This window comes from Epinephelus fuscoguttatus, linkage group LG12 (assembly GCF_011397635.1).
Source record: "Epinephelus fuscoguttatus linkage group LG12, E.fuscoguttatus.final_Chr_v1".
Lineage (NCBI taxonomy): Eukaryota > Metazoa > Chordata > Actinopteri > Perciformes > Serranidae > Epinephelus > Epinephelus fuscoguttatus.
In genome coordinates this window covers 1,634,234-1,660,691 of record NC_064763.1, presented here as the reverse complement: position 1 = coordinate 1,660,691, position 26,458 = coordinate 1,634,234, and the positions used below count along the sequence as shown (strand labels likewise).

At 42.3% G+C, this 26,458-nt stretch overlaps 1 protein-coding gene across 10 annotated transcripts in view; it reads left to right on the top strand.

The window, feature by feature from the left end:
• usp25 (ubiquitin specific peptidase 25) overlaps window positions 1–26,458 on the top strand; it is a 256,799-nt gene that overhangs the window by 139,764 nt on the left and 90,577 nt on the right. For 8 of the 10 annotated variants that reach the window (XR_007450541.1, XR_007450543.1, XR_007450542.1 and 5 more), the window contains 4 exons: window positions 22,940–23,178; window positions 23,337–23,407; window positions 23,502–23,730; window positions 23,979–24,131. Coding sequence is in view for 7 of the 10 variants with exons in the window: in XM_049591477.1 (XP_049447434.1) it covers window positions 22,940–23,178; window positions 23,337–23,407; window positions 23,502–23,730; window positions 23,979–24,131 (692 nt within the window). In the remaining 3 variants the exon portion in view is untranslated. The remainder of the gene's footprint in view (window positions 1–22,939; window positions 23,179–23,336; window positions 23,408–23,501; window positions 23,731–23,978; window positions 24,132–26,458) is intronic. The other 2 variants (XM_049591482.1, XM_049591479.1) reach the window with 1 other exon arrangement.

Sequence of the window (26,458 nt, the reverse complement as noted above, 5' to 3'; positions counted from 1 at the left end):
TCATCTGGTCATGTGATAATTGGTTGGTTTGAGGGTTCCTTATTTTATGAATTGTGTTAATGGCCTGCTGTTTCCGCAGGCGTCTAGCTAAAAGTCTTGTTGTTTTTGAGCCTGATTCATAGTAGGTCTGCTTTACAAATCTTGCCCTCTTTTCTACATCTGACCTGAGTATCTCATTTATCTCTTCCCTTGCCTTCTTTATTTGTTGTAATACAGACTGATTTTCTGTATTTTGATGTTTCTTCTCCAGTTCTTGCAGTATTTCTACTTTGTGTTTATATATAGCTAGCCGAGTCTTTTTTTGTGATGTTGTCAAAGCGATTAGTTTCCCATGAATAACTGCCTTCATACCGTCCCACAATATTACAGGGTTCACCTCCCCATTATCATTCTCTTCTATGTACCTTTTTATTTCTTCTCTTATCTGATCCATATTTGCCTTATTGTTCAAAATGCCCACATTTAGCCTCCATACAGTATTTATTTTCCTATTATTCAAGTGTATTGTCAAGCTGATCCCACTGTGATCTGATACATCTGCCACCCCGATTTTACACTCAGTGACCCTGTGACTTTCACTTGTATTAATTAAAAAATAGTCGATTCTGGAGTAGACAGAATGAGGTACTGAATAGTGTGTATAATCCCTTTCTAGTGGGTGAAGTTCTCTCCACACATCAATTAGTCCCATTTCCTGAACTGACATATTAATAAACTTGGTTAGATACATCTTGCTTCTTTTGGGGCTTGTTGTATCCAATTTATGGTTCATGACCACATTATAGTCTCCCCCACATATCAAAATACCTTCAGTTTCTATAGCAATAGTGTCAAACAGAGTTTTGAAAAACATTTGGTACTCTCTGGGGGGGCGTGTACATTGATCAGTGTCACCATTCTGTTTTCTAGCTTTCCTTTAATTAATACAAATCTCCCTTCATTGTCCCTAACTTCTTTAAGACATTCAAATTGAACTGCATTTGTGATAAGGATAGCCACTCCCCTCTTCTGGCTAGGTTTGTAGGAACTGTAAAATGTATTCCTAAAACCAAAGCGTTTTAGCTTTTCATGTTCTTGTTGGGGCAGGTGAGTTTCTTGTAAAAATAGTACTTGAGCCTTTTCTTTTTTCAATTTAGCCAGGACCTTGCTCCTCTTAACTGGATTATTCATTCCATTTACATTAAGTGACACCAGTTTTATGTTATTATATGGCATTTAAATGATCCAATCCTGTGTTACATTCATTAACCTCCAGACAACTTAAAACTGCACAGACCTGAACATCTGGACAACGTGTGCCAACTGAAAAAAACAAAGAAAAAACAGTTAACTCCCAGGTTAGGGTGATTCTTCGCCACCCTGAGTCCCCATTGGTAGGCAGAGGGGAGATCCTCTTCCAGAGGGGCCCCTCACTAGAGGTGAAACACGCCATTTCACACATCCTAGTAGTCCAACGTCATCCGATAGCATTTATTTTGTGTTCCAAATGAAGTCTTCAGCATTGATCTTAAATGTTTTGGCCCCATATACCAGCTTAAAAATAAAAAAATAAATGAATAAAGAATAAAATAGCTGCCCTACCAAACCACCCATGTATAATGATTTCAGGATCACATCACGGACAGAAGTGATGTAATAGTCATTTAAACGTTAACTTCTCACAGCTAGTTTCACTAAGGGGCCAAGTAAATTTCCCATACCGTGACAAAGTAAAGAATTAAGATTAGTTGGAGGTGTTCTGCTCAAATTCCTGTAATCTTTCCCTCGCACGGCGTGCAGTGATTTCTGTGCTCCTCTCTCCGGTGGCTCGCTGCCATGTTGAGGCCCGAAGAAGCTGCTCCATCTCAGAACCGAAAATAAATCATTTTTATGGGTACCCGGTACCCGCCGTTTTTGATTCGGTTCCTACTTGGAACCGAATTTCGGTACCCAACCCTAGCAGTCAGTAGAGTCTCAGCCTCCGGGTTACCAGTTACAACTGAGGCTGAGCTACAGTGGCTGACGGTGTGACTAAACCCAAACAACCTCGTTATGATTCCCAGAAACGCCAAGACAAAACTCGAGGCAAAGTGAGGGTCTATATAGGAGATGCTTTTGAATGGTGGAGACGGTTGAAAGCGGAGAGGAATTTGAAACCGGATGTTGAAGTGGCTACTCTTCTCCTTGACAGGTAAGCTTTAGCCAAAGTTGGCTAACTAGCATCATAGCTAGATGAGGATGGACATTTCGAATACTTTCAACTGTTATTCATTTTCAATCATACATTGTAGCCCGTGTACAGGTGGGTCATCGACCTGACTGATTTTTTTGAGAAACAAACATTAGCAGCACGGCAAGCAGCTTTAGCAGTGTCCCGGTACATAGCATTAGCAGCCGGCTCCTCTTCCGCTGTATCCCGGCAGCAGCGTTAGCAGCAGAGAAGCCGGACTTGCTCGAACGGGGGGCAGACACGACTCGCAGCAGTATTTTGAATTTGAGTGCAGTAACCGTTTTGGCCAAATTCATACATACGGCGCCTTTAAGCTACAGCTTGCTCTGAACGGACCTTTCTTGCATTTGTCCAATAATGACCCTTTATCTGCCACCTGTCACTTTATTTCATTCAGCACTTTGTCTGCTATTTTTTAGTCACTTTATTCATCTGATGTAGCAATTTTATTGATGTAGCAATTTTATTTTATCTTTTATTTATCTATTATTATCTTTAATTTTATTTTTTATTTTTTCTCTTTAATCTTATTCTATTTAATGTCCTTTGATTTTGTCTTGTGCTGCTGTGATACTTGAATTTCCCCCCTGGGGATCAATAAAGTATATCTTATCTTGTCTTGTCTTGTCTTGTCTTGTCTTATACTTAATTTTCTCTAACTCATTCAATATTGAACAGGTTTGGCAGCCCGCAATACACTGTCAGCTCTGGGCAGTTCTACACACAGTCATTAGCATACAGAGGCGATAATGCACCGCAAGCTGTCAGATGCTCAGGATCTCTGCTAACTTATTTGCACCAGGTTGTGGGACAGCCACAGCGTGTAAGGACCTTCCTGGCTTGCTCTCTTAATATAGGTTCACTGTGTATGAGTGTGTGTATGTGCGCTTAATGAGCGATATATTTTTCTCAGACCACCTTGGCTCAGTGAATTATTTTACCCTCCTTTTCCTCCTTTGGTCGCTGTTTTGAGATTTTCATGGTGTGAAATGATCTTCCCCACTGTAGCAGGTATGTTACGTGAGTCGTGTTTCACCCTAAACATTCAGACAGAACTTAGAGCAGCAGAGGAAATATTTATATCCTTTACTCTTGTAAAAATACTCATACCACACTGTAAAAATACTCTGTCACGGGGCATCGGTGGATTAGTGGATAGAGCAGGCCCCCCATGTACAAGGCTGATGCCGCAGTGGCCCGGGTTCGACTCCAGCCTGTGGCCCTTTGCTGCATGTCATTCCCTCTCTCTCTCTCCCCCCTTCACGCTTACATGTCCTGTCAATTAAAGGCAAAAATATCCCAAAAAATATCTTAAAAATACTCTGTCACAATGTGATGAAAAGCATGTTGAAAAGGTTATTTAAGTAAAAGTATACTAGGAAAATATGCATTAAGTTTTCAAAGTAGAGAGAAATGAGAGAAATGTCCCCTGTAAGTGTTACATTAGGCTATTGTATACGATGCCATTAGATTATTGGCCTCTGGCATTCATGTAAAAGCAGAATTTGACTGTTGTAGTTGGTTGGGGTGGAGCACATTTTGAATTATTTACCAAAGATTGTTTTCATTATGGATTTATTTTAGAGCCAACTTCCAAGCACATTTATTTTAATGTATTGAACAACTCATCATCACAGCCTCAGCATATGAATAAATTCCCTCTTGTTATTAATGATGCAGTATAGCTTATATATCTTAGGCTTTTATTGTGAAAGGTAAGAACAGAAGGAGTGAAGCTGTGATGCAATGGCATCAACAATGTGGGAGGCAACAGTATAAAGAGCTTGTTGTCTTGGTTCAGACTTCAGGGCCTCTGTGTTATTTTATAACCTACTTAAGAATGGGTGCAACTCACAACCATAGCTATCAGCGGACCAGTGGCAAGTGATAGTTTATCAGATCAGCTGATGTCCTGTACGGTAAACAGTGTCGCAAAACTAGGAGCATTGAACGCGGTCAGTCGATGTGACACACCCACATCACATCACATCACATCACATCTTTGAAGTCTGAGACTTGATTCTTGTTTCCACCAAACACTTCCAGTATAGTACCTTTGGAACCAAAAGTAACCCTTCAGACATGGTACCTAGACCCTAGGTCCATTTAGCGTTTCCGCCGTAAACAGTACTCAAACAGCACTGTTTTCACCCACTGCTCCTTACAGCACTTGCTGTATTTCCTCTTCAGCTACCAAATCATCACCATGGATAAATGATGCTATCCATAGCTGTAAGCAGGAATGCAAGAGGGCTGAGAGCAGATGGAAGAAGACAAAACTCAGTGTTTACTTTCAGTACATGAAAGAACTTTTAACTTAACTCAGTCAAAAAAACAAGGATGCCAGATCAGCTTATTTCTCATACTTAATTACCACTAATAAACACAATCCCCGAGTTATATTTTGCACAATCAATCAACTTGTACAACCCGCTCCTGTTACTATCTCTGTCCACCTCAAGACTGTGAATTGCATTTATCATTTTTTGTCAACAAGATCAATAGAATTAGATCCACCATTGCACTCCCATCCACCACTTTTGATCCACCTAGTAGTGTTTAAAATTTACTAACCCATTTTGCCCCCATTACCATGCAAAACCTTATAGAGACAATTTCTCATCTGTGCCTGTCTTCCTGCAATCTTGATATCTTACCCCCCAAATTCTTTTTAAAGGGCCTTCCTGTCATTAGCCCTGCTGTACTCACTATTATAAATATCTCCCTCACCTCTGGTTATGTCCCTAATCAGTTTAAGACAGCCAGTGTCCAGCCACTCCTAAAAAAAAGCCCTGGCCTTGATCCAGCCATTTTGAACAATTTCATACCCATCTCAAAATTACCTTTCATTTCCAAAATACTGGAAAAACTTGTTATCTTTGATAAATTTCAATCTGGTTTTGGTCAAAACCATAGTACTGCAGGGCTTAATTTTCCTGAGCCTGAAACCTGAAACTTGGGGGGGGGGGTGTACATCTTTTGCACAGCAGCAATCTTGGCCCGTCTATAATTATAATAATTGTCAAAGATGGCTGCTGTGCATATAACCCATTGACCCACACTTACCTAAGTTTTGTTGATTCTTTACTGTATTGCACCCAGCACCCGGTTGTATTACAATGGGATATTGATTTTTAGGTTTAAAAAAAGGTAAACTACACAAATTCATGTCAGAGTTTACTTAACGTAACAACTATAAACAATTTAAAGTGCACATAAAAATTTAAAGTGCAAAGAGAAAACTTGCTCTTCTTTCAAATGGTTAAATTGTGTTTTGGAAAAGATACAAATTCAACAACAGGTGATGCCATTGCTGCGATGATTATTATGATTATTCTCTCGTTCTTTTGGGCTTGTTTACAGTGCCCCCCCGCCCGGACCTCGCCGCTTCCTGGGGCTGCGGGACACAGTATCTCTGCGAAGTATTTGTATTTGCGTGAATGAGTGAATGTGCCGAAGTTCACTTTGAACTGTAAACGCTGAAGCTTGTTAACCTCCGTTTCACTTGTCGGCTTGATGTGTGTTGATAAGAATTACTGAAAGAAGAATACCTATTGAGATACTAGTAAAAGTCTTTGGTTGACAGCGTGGGAAAAATCCGCCAGCTGACAGCGAGGCTAACGCCACTGGCTTGTGTTTAGCATTTTAGCACTGAGGACCACAGTCACCGGGTGTCAAGACAAACTACAGTTTGCAAACAGAAGCCGAATCTCCGCAGCGGGTCCACTTGTTGGACCCGTGTGGGTAAGTTTTGCTACCTTACTGATGTCCTCCTGTGATCACCTCTGCTACCTCTGCTAAAGCCATATCAACGCTGCTCCGGGTGGAGCCCCTGCATGTAAGTGCCCGTGACCACCCTGTTAGCCGCTGCTACCATCCACTGCTAGAGGCTCAACTTTAAAAATGTTTGTGTACTTTTAGCCCTGTACTGGTCTCCCTTTTATTTCTATTTTCCAGTCACAACATCTGCAATGGGTCCACTCACCTCTCCATCCAGTTGTGTTAGCTGCGCCCGCCTGGCCGACAAGATTGTGGAACTGGAGGGACGTATATCCACGCTTTACCAGATCCAGGAAGCTGAGAGACTCATGGACACCATTACTTTCGGCCCACCACCCGCCGATATAACCTGTGCCCAGCTGTCGGATGCCGCTGCTCCCTGTGCAGTTGTTGAGGCTACTGAAGCTACCTCTGCTCCTGCGCCCGATGTCACCAGCGCACACAGTCCTGCTGCTGATGCCCCCCCAGTCACCGTGTCGGACGATTCCTGGACCCGGGTCGGGGCTAAGCCTAAAACCCCGGTCAGCTCCACTCCGTCCCATCACAAGCCTTGGACTTTGGTCGGTGCCGGTGGCAGGAGAGGGAGGTGCTCCTCTCATGCACCTCCTCGCTGTGACATCCAGCTGGAGAACAAATTTGACATTTTACGTGAATTCTGTCCTGTGGATGCAGAGTCCCAGCCTCCTCCTTCATCTCCTCTGATGCCTTGTGGGTCCCACAGCTCCCCGATGCACTAGAGTCCTCCACTGGCCGTACCTGATCGCTCCTCTCGTCGCCGCTCCACTCCGTTCTTCACACCAGTGCCGCAGCGGTCTCCTGTCCTCACCTCTCCATCCACTCACTCATCACCCCCGCCCATTCTTTGCTCCCACCATGCTGATTATCAGCGACTCTGTAATCAGAAATGTCCGTTTTTTCAACGCCACCACTCTCTGTCTTCCCGGTGCCACAATTCCCGACATCTTGAAAAAGCTACAGGACATTCTGCCTTCACTCCCGGCCTCCATACATCGTGTCATTGTACATGGGGGAATTAACGATTCCTCTCGGCGGCATTCAGAGCTGACCAAAGTCCATTTTTCCAACCTGTTTAAATTTCTAAAACAATCCAGCAAATCCATCTTTATTTCTGGTCCCACTGCCCCTCTGTCTCACGGCTGTGAGCGTTTCAACAGAGTCCTCTATCTCAACCACTATCTACAATCCGCATGCAGGTCCCACGGTGTAACTTTCATTGAAAACTTCAACCTCTTCTGGAACCGCGCGTCTCTCCTCAAGACCGACGGCATTCACCCAAACAAACAGGGCTCCCAGCTGTTAGCAATCAACATTCAACTGGCTGTGCACTACGCCCCTCGTGAATGACTGTTTTCATCTGACGTCACACACACACCTGGCCCCTCCTCTTCTACCTCTACGGTGTCACTACAGCCAACTGCTTCACTTCACTCGGTCATTGATTGTACCCCAATAACTCCACCTTGTGGCCTGGTGCCCTTAACTACACACTGCTCTCAAGTAACTCCACTTCCTATTCAGACCATATTAACTACCAGGCCTGCCAGACCCCACAGATCTAGAGGTGTTAACCCCCGGAATCACAGAGTTATCACTGTTTAATCAGAAAAAATGGCTGTTGTCCCCTGTGATATCAATGTTAAAATGGCATTGATCAATGCAAGATCACTCTCAAACAAATCTTATTTTCATATGACATTGTTACTTCCTCTAACCTGGACTTTTTATTCCTGACGGAAACTTGGGTGAGATGTGATGAACAGAGTTAGCTGATTGAACTTTGCCCTCCAAACTACAAATTTATTAGCTTCCCAAGATCTCATAGCTGTGGTGGTGGTCTAGCTGTTGTTTTTAGGAGCCACTACAATTGCAGCTCTGTCCATTTTGGTGCTTTCTCCACTTTTGAAATACTTGCTTTTAAGATTATCTGTAGTACAAGCTCTGTTCTCTCCATCATTATTTACCGTCCACCAAAATATAAACATGGGTTCCTTGAGGAGTTCTCTGAACTATTATCCACAATTTCCACCGAGTTTGATTATATCATCATTTCAGGGGACTTAAATTTCCATGTAGACAATCCAAATGATCATGATTCAACAGAGTTCTTAAACCTATTACAGGCTTTTGATTTCTCTCAGCATGTGTCTGGCCCCACTCACAACCGAGGCCATACCCTGGATCTGATTATTGGAAAGGGACTCAACATTACAATCACCTCAATCAAGGATATCACCATATCAGATCATTTTTGTATTTATTTTGATGCCTCATTTACACCACAAAAAGTATTAGGGATGCAGACAGTAAAAAAACGCTATGTTGGTGCTGACACCGCTAAATCTTTCACTGAATCCTTTACCACATCCATGTCACATCTGGCTCTGTCTATATCTGTGTCCCCAGATGTCCTGGTAGACAACTTCAATCTGAGAGTGACAAACCTCATTGACAATATTGCACCCCTGAAAACAAAAAACAATCTCTGGAAAACAAAAGGCTCCTTGGATAAATGATACTTGTGTGAAACAACTAAAAAAAGAAAGTAGACGAGCAGAGCGCAAATGGAGAAAAAACAAGCTTCAAATTCACTATGACATCTGCAAATTCTGCCTCTCCAACTATAACAAGGCAATAAAAACCACCAGACAATCATTTTTCACCGATATCATAAATAATAATTTGAACAATGCACAAGTACTGTTCTCTACCGTTGATCGGCTCTTAAATCATCTTTTTCTATCCACCTAAACTTACTCTCCACTACAAAATGTGAGGAATTTGCAACATTTTTTAATAGCAAAATTACCACAGTCAGAAAAAATATAAGCTCCTTGAGCCTTGGCAAAGATGTGTTATCTACTTATATGAATAGAACCTCTGATATGTCATATTTTGCTCCTGTGGACTCTACAACCCTTGCAGATGCTGTGCATCTAGCTTTTTTAAAACTACTTTTAGCTGTTTAAGCACAGAGGTACTACAAATTGTTGATTGCTCCCTCCAGTCTGGTGTTTTCCCAAGTGCTCTTAAAACTGCTGTTATAAAACCATTGTTGAAAAAGAACAGTCTAGATCCCTCAGTTTTAAGCAACTATAGACCAATCTCAAATCTCCCTTTTCTTAGCAAGATCCTTGAAAAAAATTGTGTACAGTCAACTGAATGATTACCTGATAACAAATGACCTATTTGATGTTTTTCAGTCTGGTTTTAGATCTCACTACAGCACAGAAACTGCCCTTATTAAAGTTTTAAATGATCTCCACTTAAACATGGACACTGGCAAGCTCTCAATCCTCGTACTCCTAGATCTCAGTGCCGCGTTCGACACTGTTGATCATGGGATCTTACTTGACAGATTGCATAACTGGGTGGGACTTTCCGGTCCTGTCCTAAACTGGCTCACTACCTACCTACAAGACAGGGATTTCTTTGTGTCCATCGATAATTATGCATCTGACAAAGTTGCTGTGACCTGTGGGGTCCCACAGGGCTCAATCCTTGGTCCGCTCCTGTTTAATTTATACATGCTTTCGCTTGGGCACATTATACAGAAACATAATATACAATACCATAATTATGCAGATGATACACAACTCTATATCTCCCTCTGTCCTGATGATTTGAGCCCTGTGGAAACACTACTCAAATGCATCGATGACATTAATACATGGATGAACCAAAATTTCCTCCAGCTAAACAATGATAAAACAGAAATAATTATCATAGGTCCAAAAGCAAAAAGAGAGGAAGTCTCTGCCATTCTTCGTTCATCTGCTCTCAAGTGCAAAGAACATGCCAGAAATCTTGGTGTTGTCATCGATGCTGATCTTAACTTTCACTTTCACATTAACAATGTCACAAGATCATCCTTCTTCCATTTGAAAAACATCTCAAAAATCCAAGACTTTCTGACAAATTCAGATGCTGAAAAACTGGTTCATGCATTTGTAACAAGCAGACTCGATTATTGCAATAGCCTCTTTTCCGGACTCCCTCAAAAATCCATCAAATGACTGCAACTTATTCAAAATGCTGCTGCACGTATTTTAACCAGAACTAAGAAATATACACACATCACCCCAGTTCTTCAGTCCTTACACTGGCTCCCATTGAAGGCCAGAATTGAATTTAAAATTCTTCTTATTGCCTATAAGGCACTGAATGGCCTTGCCCCTAATTATATTAAAGAATTACTTGTGCCATATGAACCAATGAGAACTCTCAGGTCATCAGCTAATGGTCTCCTCGTTGTTCCCCGTGTGCGCACTAAAGCTGGAGAGGCAGCATTTAGCTGCTATGCTCCTAGCAGATGGAATGCCCTTCCAAGTAATGTCAGAAATGCGCCAACACTGAGCTCTTTTAAAAGTAAACTTAAGACATTTCTCTTTACTGCTGTTTTTAACTAGCCTGTTTTTTTTTTATTTATTTATTTATTTTTTTATTACTAAATACTGGAATCACTATGCACTTTAAATAAGATGCATCCATGTATGCTTGCTTGTGCTTGTAAATATGTGCTCATATTTTATGTTTTTTTATATACATATATTTTTTTGTGAAGCACATTGTGTTGCTTTCTGTATGAAATGTGCTCTATAAATAAATCTTCTTCTTCTTCTTCTTCTTCTTCTTCTTCTTCTTCTTCTTCTCTCCCCCTCAGCCGGGGAGGGACGGGGCCCCTTGCTCCCGGCGCGACTGTTGACTGGGGCGCACTGTTTTAGTGACACAGAAATAAGACAGAAGTGCTAATAAACTATTTATTACTACAGCTTTTACTATCATCAATGGGCAGAGCAGCCACATTGGATTTTTGAGGTTGGGATCAGCAGACCTGCCAACCTGTACGCATTTTACGTAGCAAGTATGCGATTTGACATCTAAATACGCTGGTACGACTCGCCCCTCTAAACTAAGCAAAAAGCTGCGGACATCTGAGTTCTGTGGCAAATGTGCACATGCGGTACTCATGTCTGACAACACGATGCAGCAGCGTGGTGAAGCAGTTTCAGCCAATCATTGTAGAAAAGCGGAGAATAATGAGTCTGCTGAACCTATAGCGTAACATCCCCGCCCCCCTCCTCTCTGCCTCCTCCTGCCCTCTGCCTCCCTCTCCGTCCTTCGTTCCCCACTTGTTGCAGTTGGCGCTTAAAAAGGTAAACTGTGTGTGTGTGTGTGTGTGTGTGTGTGTGTATTTTAGCCTTTATATATATCCACTGCAGATAGAGTAGGCCTGTATATAAGGAAGAATGCGATTATTTATACAGTTTAAACATGTAGCCAACAAATCTTTTGCAGCAACTTTTGCAGCCACTATCATGGCAGATGAGGAAGACAAAGACAGGGAGGGACAGGGCAGCAGACCCGCCAAAAAGAAGAGGGTCCATGTCCCCCAGAAGTTTTTGAGTAAATATCAAGAACAGTGGCCATGCTTCCGACCCTCTAAAGTTCCTCATCATGCATTTTGCACAGTGTGCAATTATGATGTGGACATAAGCCATCAGGGAGCTGCAGATAATATATAGATTAGTCTCGGTGATGTGTGCATATGTGCTGTAAGCCAATTTAATTATTGCATTCTTGAAAACAAAAACACCTATTGCAATATACAAAATAAATTATTACCATTTTAATTAAATACATATTAAAATAATTTTTAATTAATTTTAATTAAATAAGTATTGAAATAATTCAATGCAGTTAACTTGTGGCTATCAGCTTGTATAAGCACACATATATAATGAAAGCAAGTGCAACTTTTTAGTTTTACTGTTCAATATTAAAATGTCCAGTGCAGTGCACATGATATTTTGGAGTCAGGTCAAATTGTAAAAAATGTCTATCACTTAACTAGTCAAAATAAGAACTATGAACAAGTGTGTGTGTGTGTGTGTGTGTGTGTGTGTGTGTGTGTTTTGCAGACGGTCGACGCCATGTGGAGGGCAAAAAACATTTAAAGGTTGTGGCCAGTACAGATGCTGTCCCTAAAATTCAATCGTTTTTCCATCAAGCGAGTGATTTGAGACCAATTCAGGCAGAAACTATGTTCACCACATTCATTGTAGAACATAACTTGCCATTATCTGCTGCAGACCATGCCGGACCACTATTCAGGAAGATGTTTCCGGACAGTGAGATAGCCAAAAAATATGGCTGCGCCAGAACAAAGACAGCCGCCATTGTAAAAACATTGGCTAGGAATGATACTGACTACATCACAGAAATAATGAAGCGGTCCCCATACAGCCTTGCTACAGATGGGAGCACAGATATGGAGGACATAAAAATGTACCCCATTGTGGTGAGGAGTTTTGATCCCACTCTTGGGAGGGTCACTGTGACGTTGCTCAAGATTTGTGAATCAAGGGAGTCTACCGGGAGAACAATATTTGAATTGCTTGACAGTGAACTAAAGAAGAGAGGCATACCATGGTCAAACTGTGTCAGCTTTGCAGCTGACAATGCTGCAGTCATGCAAGGCTTGGGGAAAGGTGTAGCAGCTTTTTTGAAGGCTCAGAGTCCACACATCTACCTAGTTGGATGTGCCTGCCACCTGATACACCTCACTGCAGAGAGGGCATCCAGGCAGCTCAGTGTGAACATTGAAGACTTCCTTGTTACAATTTATTATTATCTGGACAAAAGCAGCAAGAGGAAGTCAAGTCTGCGTGACATACAGATCATGTGTGATGCAGATGTGAGGAAAATTCTCAAAATGTCCTCCACAAGATGGCTGTCTCTGAGGCAGTGTGTGAACCGCCTACTGCAACAGTGGGACAATCTCATTCTTTTCTTTGATAATGAGATGGAGGCAGGCAAGAAAAAGAAGACAGGACCCTCATCTTCCTCTAAGTTGCTGAAGGCTCAATCTGGTCTTACTCATAAGCCTAAAGCAACACTCTCCTCCACCAGCATGCCTACAATGCAGCCCAAGGTCTCCTCCTCTATCCCACCAAAGCTGCCCACACCTCCATCTGGTCCTACAAAGAAGCCTGTAGCTAAACCTGCCACCAGCATGCCTACAATGCAGCCCAAGGTCTCCTCCTCTGTCCCACCAAAGCTGCCCACACCTCCATCGGGTCTTGCACAGAAGCCTGTAGCTAAACCTGCCGCCAGCATGCCTACAATGCAGCCCAAGGTCTCCTCCTCTGTCCCACCAAAGCTGCCCACACCTCCATCTGGTCCTGCACAGAAGCCTGAAGCTACACTTACCAGTGCATCAAAAGCTCCTGCACACCTTGCTGCAGAATTTGATTTAACCAAATTCATCTTCAAACAAAATGAAACTGGAAAGAGAGCTGAAAATGAAAAAAAAAAAAAAACAGAAACAAAAACCAGAAGGAACCAAGAAAGACGAGAGAACAGATCTGACAAAACCTGAGAAAGTATATCAGTTCCTCACCAACCCAGTGTCAAAGGTGTATTCACTCTTTTTGAAAAGAACAATACCTATTTTTGACAATAGCAACCAAATACTCCAAAAAGAGGAGCCATGCATACATATACTGCTTCCAACTTTGGAGCTGCAACTGCAAAAGGTATTGCTTTCATTCTGTAAGCCTGAGCATGTGATCACCATGATGGATGAAATTGGTAGAGGTATCAAGCCAACACTGTACAGTGCAAGGGAAAACCAGCTACCTGATGAGGAACTCTCAGTTGGCCATGACACTCAGACCTTTATCCAAAGTCAGGGTAAACTAGAGCTTAAGCCATTCTTCAGAGATGTGAGGAAGTTCTTTTCATCTGCAGCTGACTACATGGTTTCCAAATTTCCATTTGGGGATGAGCTGCTGATGCATGCTGTTGTGGCAGATATTACCAAGAGGCAGTCAGTGAAATTCTCTTCTCTCCGGTTCTTTATCAGCCACTTTCCTTCTATTCTGCCTGAAGAGGTCACTGTGGATCAAATGGAAGACGAGTTTCGAATGTATCAAACCAGCAGCTTTGAGGACAGCATCCTCAGCAAGCGCGCCGATGAAGCCTGGGTTGATATTGGTCATTTGAAGAGAGGAGGACAGGAGATCTTCTCCAACCTTTCAGCAGTCATGCTAGGGATACTGGTTATCTTCCACAGCAATGCTGATTGCGAGAGGATTTTCAGCCTTGTCACCAAAAACAAGACACAATACAGGGCTAGCCTGAGCACTGACATGATCAGTGCTTTGGTGACAAGAAAGGTGAGCATGGCTGCAAAAGGGACCATCTGTCACATGGAGCATTTCAGTGATGCTCTATTAAAGAAGGCAAAGTCAGCAACCTATGAGGCAAAACAATCCAGAGCAAGTTCCACTCCAGGAAGGAGTGATGACTGATGCAAAAACTGTAGTTAAAAGGGCATCAGGGTCAAGGTCAACAAAATTAAAAAAATGTAAATAATATAGTTACCTTGGTTTGTTAACAGCATTTTCATGTTTTGAAAGTGTTTCTGTGTACCATAGAAAGGCTGTCATGATACAGTATATACCTGGCTCAGAAGGACATAGCATTTTTTGGTTTTCTGTTGGTGGGTTTGGATATTCATGTTAAGAAATAGTTAAAGAATGTAATTACAGAGTGCAAAATGTCTATATTTTCTTTATTAAAGGTATTGTAATTAAAAATATAGGTTTTATTGTTTTTTTGATAACCGATTTACAGCCAGTGAATGGGGAAATTACTGCGTGCAAAGCAATGGAGTTGCAAAAGTCTGCGAAAAAAAGCCGTACAACACAAGTGGTACTCAAAATATTTTGACAAGGTTGGCAGGTCTGGATCAGTGAGGTTCCTCCGACCTGCCAAGTTGGAAATTCGACCTCAGTGGGTGTTTCAGTTGAAATTTCTGATTAGGCACTCTGACTTCCCAGTGCAAATAGAATGCACCATTATTGTCTGACTATTTTGGTACAAACATGTACCCATCTGTGGGGCGGAGAGCCTTTAGAGATTTACTCACCTAAGGAAAATCTACCAGTATCTGATGCTTGGTGGGTATTAATTTCAGACCCTCTTTCCAGTTTGATGTTGAGTTCCAGATTTATATATCTTTTCAGTTTAGCTGTCAGCCTTTTCTTGTTCCAATCTATCATTTTCAAAACGACCTTTAAAAACTCAGTATCAGTCAACCTGTTAAAGCCACAGTGTTTAGGAATTTCTCCCATCTAACATTGAAATCATACTGTACGTTTAGTTTAGTTTTAGTTTATTTGTTTATTTGAAAAGGGACAATGTACATTAATTAACATTTAAAAAAAATAAATAAATGCACCCGAAATAGCTAAGAGGCTAATTTTCATCAGTAGTCCCTTTGCCAGTTGTTAAAGGCATCAATAAAATACAACATCCAATATATATATATATATATATATATATATATATATATATATATATATATAAATAACCCATTAAAGATAGCACATTATATACAAGATAAACATTCTGTACGGCACACATACCGTTGAGTGACAATAACCCACAATTGCACGATGCTCTTATATAATAGTGAGGCAAACATCAATGTTCACATGTTTGTGTGTTTGTGTTTTCTTAAGGGAATTGTGCAGTCTCCTCTCACTGCACCTCTCGTACCCCTATTACCAGAAGATCTGAAATTAACGTATCCAGATAGAGCAGGAGGAGCTGAACCATGCAAGATCTTATATACCAGACAGATGTTTTTGAATATAATGAGGTTTCCCAACTAAGCAATTTATATTTATTCAGTATATGACAATGATGAAATCTGAAAAGTTTCTTCTGTAATATTTTAAGTGCTTGTTTATATAATGATTCTATTGTTTTCATTATTGTGGTGTTTGCAGTAGACCAACTTGTCAGACAGTATGTGATGTGGGAGAGAACCGTCGCGAAGAAGTACATCTTGGCTGCTTCAGCTGAAAACGAGTCCCTGATGAATATGAAGTTTGATAAACTGAACTTAACTTTGTTCCTGACTTTCTTAATGTGGGTTTTGAAGCTGAGGTTTGAATCTGTGTGCAGTCCCAGGTATTTGTATTCTGTAACCACCTGTACCCTCTCTCCAGAGATGAAAACATCTGGCATCACATTTATGTTTGTTTTTTCTTAGAGAAAAACATACAGACTGTTTTTGACAGGTTAAGTTGCAGATAGGACAGTTTAAGCCAGGTTGTGACTAATAACATAGCATGTGCTAACTTTGTTGCAACTTCCTCTGGTGTTTTTCCATGACCAATTATAACTGTGTCATCAGCATACATTAATATATCACAATTATCACACACAGATGGTAAATCATTGATGTACATGCTGAACAGAATAGGACCGAGTACTGAACCTTGTGGGACACCAGTTGCAATTTCAAGGGGTTGGAGTTATGATTTTCAATTCTAACAATTTGAGAACGAGATCAGAGGTAGGATTTGATGAGGCTGACAAATTCCATGGAGAGATTGAAGTTCAGGAGTTTGTTCAGTAAAATTGAGTGGTTAACAGTGTCAAATGCTTTCCGCAGGTCAAGGAAAACAACCCCCACTGACCCTTTTATGTCCATTGATGCTTTAACCCATAAACCCTAACCCGTTTCCATAAAGTAGCATATTGAGGTTTCTGTAGAATGATTGCATCCAATGCAATTTGGATTCAGGGCCAGAGAGAAGGAGCTACAATTGAGGTGATTAGTGATTTGCTTGACGGCCAGTTTCTCGTATACCTTTGACACAGTGTGGGTAAAATGCTAACAGGCCTATAGTTGGAGGTAAGGAGAGGGTCACCACCTTTGAATGTGGGAATGACAGTAGCCAGTTTCCATGATTCTGGGAATTTCCCCTCACTCACTATTTATGATGTGTGTTAATGGACCAGTTATCGATGGATTGATTTCTTTTATCATTAGTATGTCCATTCCATATACATCTGTAGCTCTTGAGGACTTGAGAGATGTGATCACTCTTGCGACTTCAGACCTGGATACTAGACTTGGACGTAATGGGGGTTCATTTGTACTACTGCTGCCAGTAGTGATGGTGTGTGTGTGTGTGTGTGTGTGTGTGTGTGGGTTGGGGGGGGGGGGTGACCTCATTCTTCAACACAGGCTGTGTGTGTTTAATGTCAGACCTGTGTAGACTTTTTATTCTGTTTTCATTGTCAAAACGTGAAAGTCTCTGTAGTAGGCAAATGCACAAAGTCACATTTCTGTGCTCCAGCCAGTAACCTGCTTTGTGGCTCCTTTAAATTGAGAAGCATAATCGAACGTTCAGAATTTGACATCAGACATTGAGTGACTTGAGCTGCTTTAGCTGCCACAGATATTTTACCAGCGGCACTGCTAGAGCGAATTCAGCTATTTTGCAGCTCTGGCGGCTTTTGGTGTGAAAGTACAGATATATTGCATTCAAAGGATAGCGCACTCTAGTGCCTCACTGTTTCAAACACGTATTGCAACAACGGTAGCCGCTGTGTACCAAAAAGCTATGAAAGTCAAATGAATGTCATCCGATAGTTCATGGAGTATTCAGTATTCACTCGCATGATGTGTGTTTGTGTAGGAGCCTACACAAACACACATCATGCGAGTTGACAAACCCCCTTCTCACCATGCTGGCTGTGTTTACAACGTAGGACTGTTGGTGGCGGGTGTAAATCGAAACAAACCAATCACGTCTTGTTTTTTGACAAGTGGCTCAACCTCACAAACCTCAACCCTCTCCTCACATCACTGCACCGCTGACAGCGGTTAACAGCTGTTAGCGGCTAGCAGCACTGGCCTGTGATTGCATTACCTTTCTCCTTCAGCAGCTCTCTCCACCTGGGAAAGGCTACCCTGATGTTGACCCTCGTTTTTTGAATTTGCCGGTCATGTTGCCTTTTTGATTCCCTTTTGTGCTTTCTTAGCGACAAGGATTCCGTCTCCCATGATGCTGCATATGCATGATCCTGCATTATGCTCAAAGAATGGGACTTTTTTATGCTGCAGTAGTGCTGGGGTAGTAGTGAAGCACCTTTTGCTCCTCTCCTTTGGCATCAAATTAGAATTAAATTGAAATAAAATAAAATTGCCCATTCCACAGTTCAGTCCCGTTGTGGCTTATGTGATGTGTGTGAGCTTGTGTGACTGGAATCAGGAGGTGTTAAACAGTCTTATTGCTGTGGGGACAAAGGATCTGAAACGCTCTGTTCTACAACACAGTGAGATGAGCCGACTGCTGCAGCTGCTCCTCTGTTCCTCCAGGAGGCTGTGGAGAGGGTGTCTGCTATTGTCCAGTATATATATAGCTTTGCTTCTCCACCACAGTTCATAGTGGGTCTAGTCTCCTGCTGAGCACTGAGCCAGCTTTTTTTAACCAGCTTGTCCAGTCGCTTGGTGTTTTTGTCCATCAAGATGCCTCCCCAGCACACTGCAGCGTAGGAGAGTGCACTGCCCACCACCATGTGATAGAACATGGTCAACATCTCCACACTCAGATCAAAGGACCTCAGTGTCTGCAGGAAAAACAGGGGACTCTGCCCCCTCCTATAGAGGGCGTCAGTGTCAGAGGACCTGTCCAGCTTATCATTCAAGAGGACCCCAAGATATTTGTAGGTGTACACCACCTCAGTGTCTTCCCCCTTTATGGTTGGTGGGGTGACCTCATTCTTCTGAAATCCACCACCATCTCCTTGGTTTTGGCTGTGTTCAGATGGAGACAGCACTTACTGACCTTTTTATCCTGACCCGAAAAGATGCAGAAAAATTGGTCCACGCTTTTGTTACCTCTAGGCTGGATTACTATAACTCTCTATTATCAGGTAGCTCTAGTAAGTCCTTAAAAACTCTCCAGCTAATTCAGAATGCAGCAGCACGTGTACTAACAGGAGCTAAGAAACAAGATAATATTTCTCCTGTTTTAGCTTCTCTGCACTGGCTCCCTGTACTCATGGTCCCTAAAGTCTCCAAAAGTAGATCAGGAGCCAGAGCCTTCAGCTATCAGGCTCCTCTCCTGTGGAATCATCTTCCTGTTATGATCCGGGAGGCAGACACCATCTCCACATTTAAGACTAGACTTAAGACTTTCCTCTTTGATAAAGCTTATAGTTAGGGCTGGCTCAGGCTTGCCTTGTACCAGCCCCTAGTTAGGCAGACTTAGGCCTAGTCTGCTGGAGGACCCCCTATAATACACCGAGCACCTTCTCTCCTTGTCTCTCTCTCTCTCTCTCTCTCTCTCTCTCTCTCGTGTCCTATTACTGCATCTTGCTAACTCGGCCATTCTGGATGTCACTAACTCGGCTTCTTCTCCGTAGCCTTTGTGCTCCACTGTCTCTCAGGTTAATTCGTATTGCAGCAGTGCCTGGATAGTGTGACGTGTGGTTGTGCTGCTGCCGTGGTCCTGCCAGATGCCTCCTGCTGCTGCTGTTATCATTAGTCATACATCTACTGTTATTATACACATATGATTATTGTCACATATGTATACTATCAGATGTTAATATATACTTTCAACATATTGTACCACAGTAGCCAGAACTATAATTATAATATTATTGCTGTCATTACTGTCTGTCCTGCATCTATCTCTCTCTCTCTCTCTCTCTCTCTCTCTCTCTCTCTCTCTCTCTCTCTGTCTCATTGTGTCATACAGATTACTGTTAATTTATTATGCTGATCTGTTCTGTACGACATCTATTGCACATTTGTCCGTCCTGGAAGAGGGATCCCTCCTCAGTTGCTCTTCCTGAGGTTTCTACCGTTTTTTTCCCCCGTTAAAGGGGGTTTTTTTTGGGGGGGGGGGGGGGGCGAGTTTTTCCTTATCCGCTGTGAGGGTCCTAAGTACAGAGGGATGTTGTATGCTGTAAAGCCCTGTGAGGCAAATTGTCATTTGTGGTATTGGGCTTTATAAATAAAATTGATTGATTGATTGATTGATTACTGCACCAGTCCCTGAAGGCATCCATAAGGTCCCTGCACTCCCACTCTTGATTGCTCCTGATACAAGCCTAAATAGCTTTATCATCAGAGTATTTTGTATGTAGCAGGACTCTGAGTTGTACTTACAGTCCGCAGTGTAGAGTGTGAACAGGAACGGTGCTAAAACAAACAGCACCAGTGCTGCTCTTGACCATCCTGGAGACACAGCTTCCAAGCCTGACATAATGAGGGCGCTCTGTCTGGTAGTCTGTTATCCAGGAGGTCAGGAAGCAATCTACTCCCATCCCCTCCAACCGGTCTCTCAGTATAGGGGGCTGAATAGTATTAAAAGCACTTGAAAAGTCAAGGAAAAGGATCCTCACACAATATGCCGGCTCCTCCATGTAGGCGCATCTTCCACTCCAATGTGCTCCTGATAGGCAAACCGGAGGGGGTCCACAGCATCAGTGACCTCTGACCTCAGGAAACGGAGGACCAGTGGCTCCAGGGTCTTCATAATGTGTGATCTTAGGGCCACCGGTCGGTAGTCATTTAACTTGGCTGGGCGCCTCACTATGGGCAGCACCGGGACTTTGCCTGTATATATATACAGTACAGGCCAAAAGTTTGGACACACCTTCTCATTCAATGCGTTTTCTTTATTTTCATGACTATTTACATTGTAGATTCTCACTGAAGGCATCAAAACTATGAATGAACACATGTGGAGTTATGTACTTAACAAAAAAAGGTGAAATAACTGAAAACATGTTTTATATTCTAGTTTCTTCAAAATAGCCACCCTTTGCTCTGATTACTGCTTTGCACACTCTTGGCATTCTCTCCATGAGCTTCAAGAGGTAGTCACCTGAAATGGTTTCCACTTCACAGGTGTGCCTTATCAGGGTTAATTAGTGGAATTTCTTGCTTTATCAATGGGGTTGGGACCATCAGTTGTGTTGTGCAGAAGTCAGGTTAATACATAGCCGACAGCCCTATTGGACAACTGTTAAAATTCATATTATGGCAAGAACCAATCAGCTAACTAAAGAAAAACGAGTGGCCATCATTACTTTAAGAAATGAAGGTCAGTCAGTCCGGAAAATTGCAAAAACTTTAAATGTGTCCCCAAGTGGAGTCGCAAAAACCATCAAGCGCTACAACGAAACTGGCACACATGAGGACCGACCCAGGAAAGGAAGACCAAGAGTCACCTCTGCTTCTGAGGATAAGTTCATCCGAGTCACCAGCCTCAGAAATGGCAAGTTAACAGCAGCTCAGATCAGAGACCAGATGAATGCCACACAGAGTTCTAGCAGCAGACCCATCTCTAGAACAACTGTTAAGAGGAGATTGCACGAATCAGGCCTTCATGGTCAAATAGCTGCTAGGAAACCACTGCTAAGGAGAGGCAACAAGCAGAAGAGATTTGTTTGGGCCAAGAAACACAAGGAATGGACATTAGACCAGTGGAAATCTGTGCTTTGGTCTGATGAGTCCAAATTTGAGATCTTTGGTTCCAACCGCCGTGTCTTTGTGAGACGCAGAAAAGGTGAACGGATGGATTCCACATGCCTGGTTCCCACTGTGAAGCATGGAGGAGGAGGTGTGATGGTGTGGGGGTGTTTTGCTGGTGACACTGTTGGGGATTTATTCAAAATTGAAGGCACACTGAACCAGCATGGCTACCACAGCATCCTGCAGCGACATGCCGTCCCATCCGGTTTGCGTTTAGTTGGACGATCATTTATTTTTCAACAGGACAATGACCCCAAACACACCTCCAGGCTGTGTAAGGGCTATTTGACCAAAAAGGAGAGTGATGGAGTGCTGCGGCAGATGACCTGGCCTCCACAGTCACCGGACCTGAACCCAATGGAGATGGTTTGGGGTGAGCTGGACCGCAGAGTGAAGGCAAAGGGGCCAACAAGTGCTAAACACCTCTGGGAACTCCTTCAAGACTGTTGGAAAACCATTTCAGGTGACTACCTCTTGAAGCTCATGGAGAGAATGCCAAGAGTGTGCAAAGCAGTAATCAGAGCAAAGGGTGGCTATTTTGAAGAAACTAGAATATAAAACATGTTTTCAGTTATTTCACCTTTTTTTGTTAAGTACATAACTCCACATGTGTTCATTCATAGTTTTGATGCCTTCAGTGAGAATCTACAATGTAAATAGTCATGAAAATAAAGAAAACGCATTGAATGAGAAGGTGTGTCCAAACTTTTGGCCTGTACTGTATATGAAAAACGAAACAATTGATGCGCACAATGACTGAGTAGTAGTAGATAACCATGATGTAGTATGTAAGGACAGAGACTATGTGATGTTAAAGGCAGATGCAAAAAGGTGTGTTTTGAGTTTACTTTTGAAGGAATCGACTGCCTTGGCTTCACGGATTTGAATGGGAAGGCGGTTCTAGAGGAGAGGGGCTCGGTATGAGAAGGCTCTACCACCTGCTGAATTTCGAATTTTTTTTGACAGCCCTACACTGCATGCGTGTGAGTCAAAGCAGTCCAGTGCGGTAGCCATCACGTGTTGCTCACACAGGCAGTGGGGCCCAGGTGTTTGTGTGAGCAAACACAGGTGGTACAATCTGACTGGCACCTGCTGGTTTAAAGCTTGGGTATGGAAGCATTTTGTCTTCATGAAGGTGAAAGGAAAAGGGACATAGACAACAGCCAAACTGTATGCAAGTAAAATCTTTTGTTAAATTCATTATGGACCATTACAAATATGCAATGTTTTAAAAGTAACAAGAGGTCACTCAGTGACAAAAATAAATCATGTACAGCGACCAAAAGATACATCTTGGTGCATCCAAAACTTTGGATGCATCAAGATCCTTTATACCTTTCAAACAGTGCTGAGGTGCTGTCAGCTTCCTTAATGCTGCAGCCCCACTGCCTTAAGCTAACCTCACTGGCCATGTCAACACTAGTTGAGGTAGTTTCTTCTTTGACATCCAAGCCTAAATAGGATTTAGTTTTTGTTGCTATAGCATAACCTTAAGCTGCAGAATAGGCTGGTATTGGAAGACCATTTTTGTATATGGTTTTTTTATGTTATATACTGTGTCTCTCACCCTGCAGCATGGCTGAGCAGGACTCCTTGTCTCTCCCAGAGAGCTCATGCCCTGCCTTAGGTCCCACCACAGCTCCCACTGCAGCACAGCAACAGAGAGTATCCATTCATAAGCCCTTTACCCAGTCCCGGTTACCTCCCGACCTGCCCATGCACCCTGCCCCGCGCCACATCACGGAAGAGGAGTTAAGGGTGCTTGAAGGTTGCTTACATCGCTGGAGGAGTGAAGTGGAAAATGACACCCGTGGTAGGTCTGCCTGCCTCCTGTTCGCAGCTCTTTATTCTAGTCTCTGTTCTGGTTCCCTCAGCATAATTTACCTGTCCATTACTTTCTCTGTAATATTCTAGAAGTTAACATTAGATTTACACTCACTAATAGATTGTATATGATGTTCTTCTCACCAGATCTGCAGGGAAGTATAACCAGAATTCACAGAACCATTGAGCTAATGTACTCTGACAAATCTATGATGCAGGTGAGCCGCATTTTCTTTAATCAGGCATTTCAGTACAAAAAGCAATTGCTTCATTTGTTAATAAACATTTGAAATTTCCTTTGTGTTGTTTCAGGTCCCATACCGGCTTCATGCAGTGCTTGTCCATGAAGGCCAGGCCAATGCAGGCCACTACTGGGCTTACATCTATGACCCACATCAGCGTTGCTGGATGAAGTACAACGACATCTCTGTCACCAAGTCATCCTGGGAGGAACTGGTCAGAGACTCGTTTGGAGGCTACCGCAACGCTAGTGCCTACTGTCTCATGTATATCAACGACAAGAAGCCCTTTCTCATAGAAGGTACACATTAGGGCTGTCAAAATTGCTCAGAAATGACATTCGAATATTCCTTCTAAAAATAACTCATAGGTTCGAACCATTCAATTTTTTTTTTTTTTTTTTTCGCATTATGTCCACAAGAGAGCAAACTAATACAAGGAAACACAGTTGTATATGTGTTAATACTAGGAAACATAACTACTTGTAGGTATTTTTATTTATTTATTTTTTTAAAGATTATTTTTGTGGGCTTTTGCCTTTAATGACAGGACAGAGAGTGAAATGGGGAGACAAAGAGAGAGAGTGGGGACTGACATGCAGCAAAGGGCCGCAAGTCGGATTCGAGCCTGCGGCCGCTGCAGCAAGGCAATGCCTCTGTACATGTGGCGCCGGCACTATCCACTACGCTACCAACGCCCCAGGTATTTTTATTTCAACATAAACGTCTTTGAAAACATTTACATACCTACACATTAAAACACATAAAACAATTATCTGTAACATTACATTATAAACAACCGCGGACCTCTCGCTCGCCCCCCCTCTCTGACCCGTCATGCAGTGTGTTCAGTGCAGCGGCCCAGGCCAACGCCTACTCGCAAAGAGGACAGCTGCAGTGGTGGGGTTTTTTTCTCCATAATCGAATATCAATTTTCACATTCGAAGGATCATTTTTTTTCAAATTCGAATTTAAATTTGAATTTAGAATATTTGTTAACAGCCCTAGTACACATGGACCAAGGTTTAACCAATAGTAGAGATCTTATGTATATTCGGTGCAAAATTGACTCCTCATTAAGTCCTGCCTCTCAAAAGCAGACTGGCCAATCATAGCGTAGCATGGCTGTGCTCCATACTCTCAGGCAATTGTTTCAGATTTCCTTCATTTTCAGGCTGGTTTTGTTGATTTTGAGAAACATTGTGCATGGGGCACATTTTGTTTTAATGACACTCATTACCTGTTGAGGTTGGAACGAGATAAACATTTCTTTGCCATTCCAAAACCAAAAGCAAAGCCTGAAAAATGTAAGGATAGCTAGCTAGCTAGCTAGCCAGCTACTGAAGCCCTGAAGCCTACTGAATGTATACGCATGCTACTTTTGCTTTTAATTGATTATAACAGTGAATAACGACCTACCTGGCCTACTGGAAACAGTGAAGGGAAGCAGGGAAACTTTGCTGATATTCAGCCAACTGTGTTATTGCAGTATTTGCAGACGAACATTGTTTTGCTCCCTGCTCGTTCAGCGGCAGAGATCATCTGTAGCCCGTAGTTGGGCTTTAGCTTCTAACTATCATAACCTTTTTAACCTGTTTTTGCGACTGAGTTAGTTTGACACCCTGGACATATCCTTCAAATTTATATTGTAGACCTCTCTGTCTGATTCTCTCTGAAAAAAAATCCTAAAAATTGCTAATATTTCTTCAAGGAGTGCAGTTAGTGACAGTATGGACTTCATACTTGCTCTGACAGCTTAAAGAGGACGTGAAACAACGGAACAGACACCAGCATAGGAGATGCGTGCATTATTAAGACATACTGACGAAATAAAAAGTCGGAAAAGTCAGCCTATTTTAGAGAAAATCCACTTTTTAAATGCATTTACGGTATGTTTTGGGCCGTGCACAGCACCATCTTTATTTTACGTCACTACCTACATCATCGGAGTGGTTGGTTGGTTTCACGACACTGTGTGTGTAGGTGGAAGAAGAAGAAGAAGCAGTAGTTTAAGAAATTTACTGAGTGAAAAGATGTCAGAGGACGAAGCCGAAAGATATATTGATCTATCATCAAACCCAATGGCCTATGCTTTTGAGCCAGTGATGAGGAGGAGGGTGGAATGTCACAATTTTGCGGAGGAGGATGCAGCTGCAGCTGCTCCGGACGAGGATGGCAGCCAGGAGAGGGTCGGCAACACTGCATGGTGCATGTGCTAAAATTATGTTACTGTCCGAAACTAAAAATGAACCACAACCCATATAAACATCCGGGCCTGAGAGTTTTCACCTAAAACTCATGTTATCCCACACCATACAGTCAGCGGTCATCACAGCTGATGCAAACCGCAAAAGAAATACTACTTACCGTGACTCCACGTTTTCCAAAGCAGTCAGTCAGGAATCCAAACGTAATAAAATCCCCATACATTAACTCCAATCCCATTATCTTCCTCACCGTCATCCTGTTTATTCCTCTTGCCATGCATGCACTAAAGTTTTTTCTAGCTGGCTTTTCCTTCACATGGCTCGGCTGCCGAAAAGCCGTCACACGCGTCTAGTGGCAAATTAAAAAATAAATATACATATATATGTCAGAGCCATCACGACACAACGTAAGGCACAATAATTTACTTTTCAACCTAAAGTGTTGACCATCCGTCCAGCAATCCGCTTGAGGCCTCACTTTATGTTGTGTTTACCACCAGACCGGAATTGGTTCACAACAAAATTAGCATTTTTGATTGGCCGATGTTAGCGCTATCCGCTCACTACTGCTAATGTTTAGTCATAACCAACATTACCATAACACTAAAAAGTCAACAAGAATAGTCGCTGTGGCAGGCCTAATAATATATTGATGCATTTGGCAGTTATTCAGCATTTCATTCTAGTCTAGCTTTTACCTTTTACTGAACATACATTGTAGATATTTATGCAAATAGCAATGGAACTTTGTATTGGTCCTGAACTGCAGTAACACACAACAAACACTTCATGACAGATACTATCAGTCTCTAAAAACTAGTAC